Genomic DNA, 13989 nt, shown 5'->3' on the forward strand with positions numbered 1-13989 from the left:
TGGAGTTTTTGAGGGAACACAAAAGATTACGTTTCTGGTTACTACATCACTTTCCCACACTTGTGCACGATAACGAATATTTAATGGTTAATATCCTACCAATATTACACATTAAAAACCCAGATAACACAATTTTAGGAAAATAATATAAAAACACAACATCACTCTTTCACATTTTCCCAAAAACTCCGTCAAAACCATAGACATAATATATACTATATTATGCAAAGATATTTTACTTCTAGATGGATAGCGATGACGTCACGAATTGTTAGAAAGTGATAGCTCAATACAAATTAACTAATGTATGAAAGAGACGCATGACTTTTTTTTTGTCCCTTTCGGTATGGCCGGGTTTTTTGTTTGGCAACTGTGTTCAGTTGACAATTAGTTGCCAAACAAATAGACGCGCTGTGATTTTTAACTGTTTTTTGTGTTAAAGTGAAAAAGGAGAATTTAAAAGAGTTATTATATTAAGTGGCGAGGAAAACTCCTTCGATTGTGATGGTGGGATGTTCCATTCTTGGCTGTAAGAGCCGTAGCGAACAACAAATACCTGGATTGACGTTTTATGCGTAAGTACCGCTATAAATGTTGTTTTTCTTAGAGTTTCACGTACTAATTAGAATGAAAGTGAGTGTTTATTTTGTTTCTGACAATTCCTTAAACAAATTCACACAGGTCTGCTTTAATTTCGGAAATAGGTAATTTATCATAACCTCAAACCTCGTATCATTATTGAAAGCTGTATTGCCATGTCGACAAAATTATCTCCCGGATAAATTAAAAATATTGTGTTGTGTCGTCTTTGTTATTATTGAGGTATTGTTACATAGCTAACATCGTGGATGGATCAAACCAAAAAATCCGTATGTAGGGAACATATTTATTTATTTGTTTAATTTTGTAATAATCCATAATCCAAGTAAATAGCGAACTGATATTCAATATATTATATTTTAGTAGAGTTGTGTGAAATTCCCTCATTAATATGAAACAACTGGCCAAGATTTAGGAAAAAAAATCTCTATGCTACTTAGTTAACAAAGTGTCTAGAATACAGTTTTTTTAGATGACTAGATCTTAAACAACTATGTTGGAAAATAATAATATTTTCCAACAACTAGATCTAAAGTCATTAAAATAATAGTTAATAATTATTATTTTTAGTTTTCCCACCGAACCCAATGCACGGAGTGTATGGGTGGCAGCAACTGGACGTTCAAACTGGCAGCCAAAAGGAAGTTCAAAAGTGTGTTCAATACATTTTGAAGATGGATCTTTTACTACCTCAAAAAGAAGAAAATATTTAAAACCTGGAACTATTCCTGAAAAACAAATTCATGTAAGCGCTCAATTTGATTTCAAAGCGATGAGGGAAATAGTGTGGTGGTGGCATCTTTGTTATAAAAAATAAATAATTTTGTTTGTTTTTAATAACATTTAGTTTACTAATTTTACTATTTATTATTAAACTTTATAACGTTTCAAAATTCTGAAATCAAATAGGTAATTGGTTTTGTGTTTTTGCAATTACTTATGTTAAGTTTTTTTGTGTTAATAAATAATAACTAAGTAATTATTTTTGCAGATGAAAGAAATTCCAAATGATTCTTCTATTGCTTCAGTGCAAAGAACAGTGAAAAGAAAGGCTGATTATGTTTTGCAAGAGAGAAGACAGCCAAAAAAGGTATGTTTGGTTGTTTGGTAAGAATTCATGCATATATTTTTTTATGTAATAAGACTAGTATGCAAAGAAAATTTGAACCAAAACATGGTAGTTGTAATAAAAGTTTTTAAGTATATTCCTTCATAGTTTGCATTCCTTCCTTCATAATCTTAACATAATTAGTAGTTACATCAGTAGTGTAAAATAATTAATCCAAATCTATGATTATTTAAGGAACCAACCGCATGATTGTTTATCGTATTAATTGATGCTAATGCCATGCTAACTACGTGCTGTACATTGATTGACAAGTTGTTCAAGTTTTCGTCCTGCAATATGTGCATGACATGCACGCATGATTGTTTTGAGATCGGCATGTTATGCAACAATTAAATCTGTCACGTTAATGTATGTCATGCTGCAATTATACGCTCCGTATTAGATATCAGGTGCTTTTTTTTTGTTTTGCTCCTTTTTTTTAACTCCATGTTTTTTTTTATGTTTTAGAAGCTGGTATCAACAAAACCACAAAGTTGTCTCGAGGTGAAAAAGTGTGATCTTGAGCGCGAGTTGAGAGATGTTCAACTTAAGGTGATTGAATTAAAAACTTGTTAATCAAGTTTTTTATAAAAATAAAAAAACATATTATACAAGGCGTAATAATTGCCATTTATTTTCAGCTAGAAAGGCAAACAAAGATTTCGGCGACACGGTTGAAGAAATTGCGTGCAAGTCGAGAGTCGCGGAGAAGACTGCAGAAGAAGGTTGCAGTTTTGGAAAATATTCTGGTTGAATTAAAAGCTAAAATGCCGATAAAATGCGAACTACACCAACAACTGGAGTCGTGAAAATTGCTTTAAGAAAAATAATGAGAATTTGTGTCCGAAACAGCGACGGACATCTAGAACATGAAATGTGAAAATAATGATTAATAAATATTTACTGTTTACATGGTTTTGTTTCATTTTTTAGAACTAACTCAAAATAAATATGTAATATATATTATAAACAATGCCCGGGGAGGCAATCATCTAAGTTTTTTTTGTAATGTTATATTTTATAGAAAATAAAGTATGTGAATTTGAATAATGAGTTTTAATTTACATACTTTTAATATATTTTTTTTATGTTAGGGTATTTAGTACTAATCACGTAACGATAATAATTAATCTCCTCGTTACGCGATTAGTAAATACCGCAGTATTTTTTAAATACTTATATTGTTATGGATCAATAAATCTTTTGAACGTCTAACGGCGTTTTCACACGAGACACGACACGACACGATTCATAGACAAATATAAATTACACGACAGACGTCACACAGTCTGTCGTTTGAACGTTTTCACACGAGCGACGATTTCTGCGACGACACCGTATTCACTTATGGCTGGTTTACACGTATTAAGTAGATAAGTAGTCAACAAGATTTTAACTTAAATGACTTTATACTTACTTATCTAAATTTGAACTTGCTACTTGCTACTAAATTTTGTGTTTACATGCAATTAATAACTTAAAATTAAGTTAAAATTTAGCTGTTACCTCGATAAGCAATTTATTCGTGTAAACCAGCCATTACTTCTTAAAAATATGTCATATATAATTGTTGGGGTCCTAAGCTGATAGTTAAGCTTTTTATAAAACGTAGTCATAATATATTATTATTTATGTATAGTATAAAAAAACCTCGCTACGCCCATGTTAAATGTTAATTATTACCATATTATAATACTAGGTATGATGTAAATGTAATATGGCGGTGTAATAATAATAATAATGATAATAATATCAGTTTATTTCAGACCATAGAACAGATCCATATAGAGTTAGTAGAACACAATGTTACTTATGACTATGTTAGTAAATTACAAGTGATAATTATTATAATATAAATGCTCGCCAGAAAACCGCTATGCAGTTTGACAGGCTGTTAGATTATGATTTATTATTTATTTAACAATTTTTCAATAAAGAATTTATTTATATATTATCTGTAGACAAAAAACGTGACGACATAGCGGATTGTCGTCTCAAAATCGTGTGTCGTGCGGTGCCGTGTGAAAACGGTTCATAGAAATGTATGGCGCCCGTAGTCGTCACCGCATTTTGTAGTGTCGTGTCGTGTCTCGTGTGAAAACGCTCTTAAAGGGACCCTAGACGATCATGCAGCATGACATGCGTTGTGCTGTCATGCACGCACGATCATATTTTATTGATGCGAATGACATGCAAACTACGTGCTGTACTTTGTAATTTTTCGACCACAAAACACGCATGATAGTGCGCATGATATAAATGCGTGTCATGCTGCATTACCGTTTAGGGTCCGCTTAAGCTTTGCTTGATCACAACACGACGAGGTTATGTTAATTATCAACACCATATACTTTTTCACAGTAATAAATTAATAATATACACTTTTCATGCATTTATTTCACTTTTATTAATTTATGTTTCACACGACCGGATTTGATAAAATCATCACCTGATGGCTTATGATGATGATGGAATAAGTGCATGAAAAGTGTAGATTATTACTGTGAAACATGAATTTTCAACAAGAAGTTACAGTACATTCAATATCACATAATATACGTTTTAGTTAGTCAACTCCAACTAAAAACGTCTCGAGTCTCGACCATTACGAGACATGCAATATTTTAAATCTTTTTCAAACATTTAATTGAATTACAATTTCATGAATTCTTTTGAATTATCGGCAGAATTTACCCGAGACTTAGGGACATATTTTTAAGGTAGCAACACAGTAGTGTTGAAGCGAGAAGTACTGTAGTGGCCACGCTATCACACTATCTAGTAGTAAAATATCTTTGATATTATGTCTATGGTCAAAACCTTTATCTAAACTAAATATTTTTTTTTATTTCAAGTCGCTGCATTGAACTTGAAATCAGGGCTTTATAACGTTACCGATTGTCAGAAAAAATAACGTTACGTACTAGTTATGTACCCGGTACCATTACCATTATATTTTCATAATGGCCATAGCCAGTAGGCCTACTACGAAATTGTTTTGAGACTCAAACAATCGGACGAGAATGCCGCCTCCTGCTCTAACAACGGCATTTTCACGTTTGTTAGAGTAGGACGCGGCATTCTCGTCCGATTGTTTGAGTCTCAAAATAGTTTCATGGTACAAGGCCAGATTACAGATATCGTTATATTTTATTAACGACATCTAGTAACTTACGATTTAATTCATATAGTTATAAAATAACGTTATTATTGCCGTAGATGCATGCTTACAGCCTAACTTCAGACTTCCGAGCATCAGAGTTCAAAATAGTAACGTCACTCTTTTAAGATATTTATAAGGTTTTCAGACTCTTCTGCTTAGTGACTTTAGATCCAGGATACACCTTCTTAATATGAAAACATATTATCTGTGTTTACTACCACTTCATCAGAATTTCTTAAAGAACTTCAAGCATATTATTATATAGGTCTACCAGGATCTGCGGGGCTAAAATGGTCACATTTAGCAATTCCTCTCAATCAATTCAGCAAATGAATTGTCAAAACTGTCAAACTGACAAATGTCAAATTAGTACGAATTACTGCAGTGCGACAAGGATAAATATGAACGTGTGCGGTGGCACTGCTCGTGAAGGAGAACTGTCAAAAATGACGTTTTTGTATGATGGCAGCGTTAGTTCCTTTTTTCGCCACGTTTATTTAAAGACTTGTCGAGTTGTAGATATGAATTGCAAGCGGACTTGCATTTTGCGATTTAAAAAAAAAAGTGAATGATATTATGATTCTCAGTGTGATTCTCCAAAGCGACCATTTTAGCCTCGCAGATGGCAAAAAGTGAGAAAATAAATTGACTCTAGCAATGCCGGGGTAATTGGAATAAAACATTTTGATCCTTTTTTGTTCTTATAGCGGCTAATTCTCTTTGTGCTACATGCAAATAGTAAAAATTATCCAATGATCAAGGATATTGTTTAAAAATCTGCCATCCAAATTTGCCATCAGATTCTGGTACACCTATACTCACTATATGGTCGCTGTTAAGCATATTTTTTGCCCCACAAATTTCTTTGTTTGTTTCAAAATTCTAGTTCTTAATCATCTAAAGAACATAACAGCTATGTCCACTACTAAACATATTTTTTTTGTGGGCTAGTGCACGAATGCATAACAGCGTCTATATAAGCTTGGAGTTCATCAAGTAATGCTGAAATGTTCAAACGCTCATCTCTAAAGGCTGTTTAGTGACTTTCGACGTGATGATGCATGATGTGATGGTAGTGACGATGATGAGGAATGTAATTTACATAGTATCATATGTTATCAGTTCTTAAAACAACGCCGGAACCCCCAAATTTCTATCTATAAGGAGTCCGAAGTTCTCTTAGTATCTTCAGAATCATAGCATACCTTGGAGCAAAATCTTATTTTTTGATAGCATAATATGCTTAGGAGACTTCTCTTTAAATTAAAATCACTATATGTTTTCATATAAATTTTGAAGAGTTCCCTCGATTACTCATGGATTCCATCATCAAGTCACCACTTTTGTGAACATGGTATGAAATTGAAGTAAAACCCTATACAACAAAAGAAAAATTTTGAAAATCGGTTCATAATCGCCGAACATACAATAATAAAAATATCCACAACCTAACGTATACGCTCCTCCTTTTTGGAAATTGGTTTAAAAGCAAAATACTTAGATACTTCGATTTAATTCGCAATAATTGGTGGTTGTTGTAACGTTAACAAAGAACATAATTATATTTAAGTACCGTTATAAATCCTATTTACCATATTAATAACTAGACATCGGATTATATGCATTTGCATACTTGCATATGCAAATGCATATAATGGCACTTTTTAGGCGATAGTGCATATTTTGGCAATATTTCGTTTCGTCGTTCGTCTCGTAGTCTCCAAACTAGCTATCATGCCACACACCGAGCCACAAAACAGGTACGATCATAGATCAAAACACTTCAAATATGTGGCTCCATCTCCATTTAAAAAATGCAATACACCCAATAACATTTTTCTTTGTAGTTGGCAACATTAGCAAAAAATTTCAGTAAAGTAGTTAAGTAACGATTTAGCCCGGCCGCACATAGTCCGAAATTTCTGATACGAAACAGTTGAACATCCGCGCTGTCTCTTACATTTTGTACTTAGCCGAGTGAGCTCGAACTCGCCGTAAGGATATTTCGGATAGTGTGCGGGGTGGCGGTCCGGCGAAATTCAACTGTTTCTGATCAGAATTCGGACAATGTGCTGCCGGGCTTAATAAACTTCCTTGGGCATTAAGATTGCAATCGGAAAATGTTGCTAGAAAATTATAATTGGTGCTGTATAAGAAATGAAAAATCCTGCATCTGAATAAATTATAAAAATTGGCGCTTCTAATAACGGCACCACCGGAAAACTCTTCAAAAAAATAATAAATTTTAATATTAAGTGACCTTTGATTGTGCATATTTGGTGCATTTTTTCGTGCATATTTGCATGCATATTTCGGCACTTTGATATAATCCGATGTCTATTAATAACATATTTTATCGTTTTTTATTTCAACTTTTAACGTTATTTCTAGTATCGGGTACCTATAGTATGTCAAAAAAGTGAAGAAATTAAAAAGTGGCAACATCGTAGTTACCTGCCTTTATGGTTTCATGATATTAATAACATTTGTCACTACTATTGTTATTTTTATAAGCAATTTTAATTTTTAAAGTCACATCCTGTTATGACCGAGAATATTAATTATTCTCGGTCTACACTTAACACTTTCTTTACTTTTCATTTTTCAAGTAAGTCTTAATATAACTTATCCCAAACCCAAACACTTTCGATTTTAATAGAAAATTTTATTCGAGTTTTGTCGGGAATGTGAAAGAGTGATGTTGTGTTTTTGTATGATTTTCCTAAAATTGTGTAAATGGGGTTTATAATGTGTAATATTAGTAGGATATTTTAACCATTAGATATTCGTTATCGTGCACAAGTGTAGGAAAGTGATGCAATATCCAGAAACGAGATAGGTATTTTGTGTTCCCTCCAAAACTCTATCGAAAGTTTCAGTAAAGCGTCTACCACTTTACTGAATCGACCGACTTGACTCCTTGACTGTATTGACTTTTTACTTCGACTTGACTAAACTTTTAACCTGACGATATAAAGACATGATGCTGAAAATTGTATGCAACAATACTGTTTTCCCGCCATTTATAAAATTATAATACTCGACACTGGCCATGGTTATATAGCCGAAGTGCCATAATAAGAAAAAGAAAAAAAAAACCTTTTATTCGATTGACGATTTGTCAATATCACTAGTCAACTCGACATTCCAAAATTCGAATTCGTTCTTGCTGTTTTCCAAATGATAAAAATCTTTAATTATTAAATAAATAAGAAAGTTACGTAATACTGCGAATTTTTAAAAATGAATAGCATTGGCGAAGAATGTACAGACTTGAAAAAGAAATATGACGACTGTTTTAATTCATGGTTTTCTGAACGTTTTCTAAAAGGCGATCACGATGATTCAATGTGTGCTGGAATATTCAAGGTTTATCAGGAGTGTGTTAAGGTAATTACAAGTTTTAGGTTAATTTATATGTATTATTTATTACTTCACACCAAAAGATTTATTTTCTCTTATTTTTACAGAAGGCAATGAAGCAGCAAAATATTGATTTTAAAGAAATAGACAAGGACGTCTTGGGAACAGATAGCGAATTTAAAATACCTGAATCGAGTGATAACAGTTGACAAATATGCAACATTCTATGTGCTTTTAATCCAATGTTTCATTTTCTAAGTTTGCCTATGAAGAAAGAAAGAAATCACCATGACACGCAATAGGTATAAGAATATCAATCATGAAACAGATATTAATATTGAAACATAGTTATACTGAGGTTAAAGTATTAAAATGTTTTCTTATGTTAAAGTATAAAGTAGACAAACATTTAGGCTACTGTGTTTTAATTATAAATGCATTTATTAGCTAAATGTGTAATATTAGTTTTAATATATGTATATTTTTTTCATTGACATTGTGTTTAATTTTGTCATAAGATTTAACAAATTGTATTATAATCATAATAGTTACAAAATGTGAGTGAGCTGGTAACCCTTAAAGTAATTTTGGAATATAGCCTAACATGTTAAACCATCAATCCCCAAGTGGCAGCCGGCTGCCGCATAACAATTGAAAATCTATTGTCTGTGATACCCACGATGGAGGTGTTAACATTCATTATTATGCATTTCTCGAAACCTTGACTTACTGGCTGACCTGACTTGAAACCCAATTTTAATTTATCATGAAAACAGTACCTGACAAAAACAATAAAATGGTTTGGTAAAAAAACACTTGTAGTCAAAAAATTCAATGTAAATTTTTATTAGTATCCTAAATAGTAATTTAGTTTACTTCTGGACTTAAATTAAACAATGAATAATTATATAACTAACTTCTGTTCAATTGTGAGTTTACCGAAGAATAAGTTTTTACAAATACAAAATTTCCATATATATAATATGCTAACTCCAACAGGGGGGGGGGGGGTTACTCAGTAGTCACTTCACTATTTTTTTTAATTATTAACCCTCAGACGGTTCTGGGTTCACAGCAGCTGTCTAAGGTCGGACGAAGTGGTGGTTAGGGGATATCTAGAAATTTCCTTTTATTATTTAGCAAGATTTTGAGATTTTTCAATTTTTCCTTAGATTTTGGGGGGGGGTCATGTCCCCTGTCACCCCCCCCTTCGAACCGCGCCTGAACTCCAATGTATAATAGGTGCGAAAAATAGCAATTTCTAAGAAGCAAATTTATGTTGATATTTTTTTGTAATACTTAGGTATTATATTATGTATAGTGAAATCAATCTTAAATTATCTCTGACTCGTGTCTCTGGGTCTGTACAAAATCCCACGGCTTTTCATTTCCCTCATCACACCTGCTGGAAGTCTTCCAGATACAGAAATGGCATAGACTCCTTTGCAGAATCGACCTGAAATTGAAAAAACAAATAAATTGAATATTAATAAAAAGGAAAAAAATCAGCATCAGTTGAATGGAAGTGAAGTGTCGCGTCGTGTCGTGTCGCTCTAGTGCGGTCTTAAATTCATGATATCTCTCAAGCTCAATTCTAACCACATTCTAACTCTCAATTATCAATTATTTTATTTTATCATGTTTGGGTGGCTTACAGCTGAATATATTAAATTTACTATAAATTATAGAACAGAAAAGCCAATTATAAGCCTCCACTTTTATAGACTAGAATAACATTTCCTTCTGGTGAATCAATACACAGAGAAGCATTCAAATAGAAATTGTGTGATTTAACAAACTAAAAATCTTTAATGTGAGATTGTTTCAACACATTTAAGACTTAAGAGGCTATACTAATTGATACAGGAAATTTCAAATGTCGCAAAGGACATTTTGTTGAAAATGAGTTATGTCCTTTAAAACAATTGCCAGTATTCAATTATTATCTAAAAATATTCATAACAAAGTACCATTTCTGCATAAAGCACAGTAGTTATATTAAAAAAAATCTGGGTTACAGGAAATGTCGATGTAGATCCGTTAAGGGCGTGTAGTTTGCATCGTTTGTAACTGATTTGGCTATGAAACACCCTATCCTAAACCTAACCGTTTTCGAGATATTCGACTTAAATTTTTTTTCATAAATTTGCCGAATTTTTAGATATTTGATTGTATACTATGAAATTTAGAAGTCAAAATTGTATAACTTTTTGCTTTTTGAAACTAGGACAAGAAGCCTTATGACTTCAATAACCAAAATTGTAAGTAAATTAACTTAGCAGGTCGTACTAGATGTTACTTAGACATTGAAAGTTTAAAAAAGAAATATTTATTTATTAAGTTTATTTTTCTTTAAAGGATATCCAAAAAAATATTATGGAATTGTTGGATAGCTGATGAAACTTAGGTATTTTAAAGTAGACCTGCAGAACATCTTCCATAATATTTTTTTCCGATATCCTTTAAAGAAAAATAAACTTAATAAATAAATATTTCTTTTTTTAACTTTCAATGTCTTAGTACGATCTGTTAAGTTAATTTACTTACAATTTTGGTTATTGAAGTCATAAAGCATCTTGTCCCAGTTGTAAAAAGCAAAAAGTTATGCGATTTTCACTTCTAAATTTTATAGTATACAATCAAATTTAAAAAAAAATCGGCACAATTATGAAAAAAAATTAAAGTCGAATATCTCGAAAACAGTTAGGTTTAGGATAGGGTGTTTCATAGCCAAATCAGTTAGAAACGATGCAAACTACACGCCCTTAATGGATCTACATCGACTTTTCCTGTAACCCTGTATATTATCATTTATCAATGAAAGGTGTTAAGACACATTATGGTTAAGTATGAAGAAAATATCTTACTTATTCTTTGCCATTTGCACACCCAGCTGTCTTCAGGGCTCATGACAGCAATCATTCTGTAAAATAGTACACAAAAGAATCATAAAAAGTTAAAAATATACTTATTGTAATTGTTTCTGGCCTCAGGGGTAAAGACTGTAAAGTTTACAGGGTTATGACTTATGGATCATTTGTATTTTTCATTAAGAGGTAATAGGGGTCACTATTTACAGTTATTTTTTCCCCTTTTTTACATGGGGAATGCTCTGCTCATCCCCGGCAGATTGGCCAGGACATCGGCCAGGGCATGCAGGACTCCCTAGATAGGATCTAACCACTGAAACCCCGGGCATGATCAACCCACCACATCTCTATCAGCTTGGTCTACCAGGTTTTTGGCATCATGCAAACTCATCATAGTATGTAGGCTCTACTAAGCCATTCCGCAGGGTGGCCTAGAAAAGCCCATAGGGGGCTCCCTTTTTACCTTGTCATCTTCTTACCAGGATACGTTGACTTATCAAATACCCTGTCAATCGTGGGAAAACAAGACACAATAGATATTAACGATCCCAGAGCTGGCGCTTACCTTGGCCAACGTATCAGTCTTGCGATACAGCGAGGTAATGCTGCCAGCCTCTTGGGTACATGGCCCGCAGCCTCTGACTTTGATTTAGTTTTTTATATGTAGTCTTTGTTTTATATTTTAGCATTATTTATTTTTATCAACTATTGTGTAAAGAATTTAATAAAATATATTAATTAAATAGATATTCTATTGTGTCTCGTTCGCCGGTGAGCGTATGGGGCTTGATGAATTAAGCTTGATACTTACCCATCAAAGTTGTTGCTTGTACAGTCATAAACATTGTCCTTGTTATTTTTTAACCGAAGAAATTCATCGCAATTATCGCAGCCGTCATACTCGAACTGATCGAATGTCTAAAATTATGATTAATAAAGTTAAACAGGCTAAAAAATCTCTATTTAACCTCTAGTTTACGTTTACACTATGTTCTAGTTACCTTTATTAGGGAGCATACTAGACAAGCTCTTAAACCTCGCAGATCCTTCGGTACAGTGTCTAAGGACATATTGATAAATCTATTTTAGATGAAATTATAAAAGCATTTATTTTTAATCTTATTTTTATAAAAAAATGTATAATGTACAATAATGTAAGATAAAATCGCGCATCAGCAGCCAGCACAAAATACAAAAACAAAAAGTCAAGTGTCAACTGTCATTTGTCAAATTTTTTTTTCTTAGTATGGCACTTCGGCTATCCCGCTACCTGTAGCTTGAATAAAAAAATAAACGCAACAGACATCTATCAATTTCGCCGGTCAAAGTTAAGGTTAAAGTTAAAGCTAAATTTAACCTTAACTATAACTTTAACCTTAACTTGAACCAAGCCTCTGGTGCAACCCACCCTTAAAAAATAATTTAATTCTAAATACGGCCCTGGATATTTTGTTACGTTTCAAATTGTTATCCTAGATGACGACAGATGGCGCTTTATAAGTAATATGATAATAAAAGCTATATAAGTAGCGTTTTAGCTATTAAATATATTTAAGACAAAGTGTATAACAATTAAAAGTATTCAAGTATGATAATTGCAATAAAGGACTATACCCAAAAAAAAACCATAGCCGATTAAAATAATTTATGTACAGCAAAGTACAGCATAAATAGTAGACTGAAAATATGCAATTCATTTTTCTCTAAACCATAACCGAAACCGACAATTTGAAAAAATAAATCTGAGATACACAGTGTGGTATCTACTTCGAATCAACTAGTTATTTCTTTTGTTTTTGTGATCTTTCTTGTGAAAGCGATGTTGATAGACAATAATGTATAAGGTGAAATGTGATGTTATTTATATTAATATCAGAATGTATGTCTGAGTAACTTTGACATTGTAAAACACAATACTTCATCCTTTCCTTGTTAAAAACGCAGAAAACACCAATTTATTGGGATTCTCGTTACGTGCGCACCTGACAAACGCCGAAAGTGTACTGACTTAAGCCCCGCCCACAATGATGACGTCAGCGGGGCTAAAATGGTCACATTTAGCAATTCCTCTCAATCAATTCAGCAAATGAATTGTCAAAACTGTCAAACTGACAAATGTCAAATGAGTACAAAAATACAGAAATGAATTGCAAGCAGAGTTGCATTTTGCGATTTTAGAAAAATGAATCATATTATGATTCATATCATGATTCTTCAAAGCGAACATTTTAGCCCCGCTGGACCTAGTTGAAAATCACAGTGCACAGTTGCTTAGGCCAGCTCCTCTCTATATTAGCTCCATGGACTGTACCCACCTATAACCTATTATTTTGCTGATCACATAAAAAAACTGTAAATATAACCTATGAATAAGTACCCTGTACCAGCATACTTTTATTTATTTTTATTACTAACATTCATGCTTTTTATCCAAAATTATTCTATAAACGAGGCCCCCTGGCCACGGGGGACCCCAACGTGAGCAAAATTATTAATAACTCACCATTTCTTAAAGTTAAAAAAGGCAATCATATCTTAGGGCCTCCTAACGTTGTTTATACGGAGCCAAGGCACGCTACGCTTCTGGATAAAATTATAATTACGTTGCGGGTCCCAACTCCTAATGGCGGCTCTCGACATAGGCGAACGCGTTGGCCAACGCGTCTGCAGACGCGTTGGCAGTGCGCTTGCAACGGCGTTTGTGAGTAATCCACACATAGGAAGGTCGTTCAGTATGCTTTGGATCGCGCCAATGTGCGGACGGATTCAAAATGGATGTTGAGTCGCTAACAGCTGTAGCTGTATATTTATTCACAGCTTATAATTACTTTGTTAATGTGGACAAGAAAAGTTTTTAAAGGTTATTCTCGAAATAAATAAATAAA

At 33.0% G+C, this 13989-nt stretch overlaps 3 protein-coding genes across 6 annotated transcripts; 2 read left to right on the forward strand and 1 right to left on the reverse strand.

The window, feature by feature from the left end:
* The first annotated feature begins 225 nt into the window (after positions 1-225).
* Positions 226-2618, forward strand: LOC121733010 (THAP domain-containing protein 1-like). Of its 4 annotated transcripts, none has more exons than XM_042123078.1 (5): positions 226-575; positions 1171-1345; positions 1592-1690; positions 2177-2260; positions 2350-2618. In XM_042123078.1, exons 1-5 carry the CDS (start codon positions 505-507, stop codon positions 2515-2517), a joined length of 597 nt encoding a protein of 198 aa, XP_041979012.1. In that variant the 5' UTR covers positions 226-504; the 3' UTR covers positions 2518-2618. The 4 variants fall into 4 exon arrangements, 3 of the variants coding, with proteins under 3 accessions (XP_041979012.1, XP_041979014.1, XP_041979013.1); XM_042123080.1 differs by having other exon boundaries at positions 2354-2618; XR_006036477.1 differs by lacking the exon at positions 1592-1690 and having other exon boundaries at positions 226-869.
* A 5402-nt stretch (positions 2619-8020) lies between these two features.
* Positions 8021-8668, forward strand: LOC121733014 (TP53-regulated inhibitor of apoptosis 1-like). The gene is made up of 2 exons (XM_042123082.1): positions 8021-8261; positions 8342-8668. Exons 1-2 carry the CDS (start codon positions 8115-8117, stop codon positions 8441-8443), a joined length of 249 nt encoding a protein of 82 aa, XP_041979016.1. The 5' UTR covers positions 8021-8114; the 3' UTR covers positions 8444-8668.
* Positions 8669-9408: 740 nt separating this feature from the next.
* LOC121733012 (transcription elongation factor SPT4) lies at positions 9409-12289 on the reverse strand. The gene is made up of 4 exons (XM_042123081.1): positions 12106-12289; positions 11916-12022; positions 11102-11157; positions 9409-9690 (listed from the first exon to the last, which is right to left on the reverse strand). Exons 1-4 carry the CDS (start codon positions 12172-12174, stop codon positions 9572-9574), a joined length of 351 nt encoding a protein of 116 aa, XP_041979015.1. The 5' UTR covers positions 12175-12289; the 3' UTR covers positions 9409-9571.
* Positions 12290-13989: the final 1700 nt, after the last annotated feature.

This window comes from Aricia agestis, chromosome 13, assembly GCF_905147365.1.
Source record: "Aricia agestis chromosome 13, ilAriAges1.1, whole genome shotgun sequence".
Taxonomy (NCBI): domain Eukaryota; kingdom Metazoa; phylum Arthropoda; class Insecta; order Lepidoptera; family Lycaenidae; genus Aricia; species Aricia agestis.

Bases quoted from the DNA above. Each gene is read 5' to 3' on its own strand.
- LOC121733010 (XM_042123078.1), top strand. From the start codon at position 505: ATGGTGGGATGTTCCATTCTTGGCTGTAAGAGCCGTAGCGAACAACAA. The intron at 1,691-2,176 runs GTATGTTTGGTT...TTTATGTTTTAG, and splicing joins AGAGAAGACAGCCAAAAAAG to AAGCTGGTATCAACAAAACC. The intron at 2,261-2,349 runs GTGATTGAATTA...ATTTATTTTCAG, and splicing joins TGAGAGATGTTCAACTTAAG to CTAGAAAGGCAAACAAAGAT.
- LOC121733014 (XM_042123082.1), top strand. From the start codon at position 8,115: ATGAATAGCATTGGCGAAGAATGTACAGACTTGAAAAAGAAATATGAC. The intron at 8,262-8,341 runs GTAATTACAAGT...TTATTTTTACAG, and splicing joins TTTATCAGGAGTGTGTTAAG to AAGGCAATGAAGCAGCAAAA.
- LOC121733012 (XM_042123081.1), bottom strand. From the start codon at position 12,174: ATGTCCTTAGACACTGTACCGAAGGATCTGCGAGGTTTAAGAGCTTGT. The intron at 12,023-12,105 runs GTAACTAGAACA...TCATAATTTTAG, and splicing joins TAGTATGCTCCCTAATAAAG to ACATTCGATCAGTTCGAGTA. The intron at 9,691-11,101 runs GTAAGATATTTT...TTTCAATTTCAG, and splicing joins GTGCAAATGGCAAAGAATAA to GTCGATTCTGCAAAGGAGTC.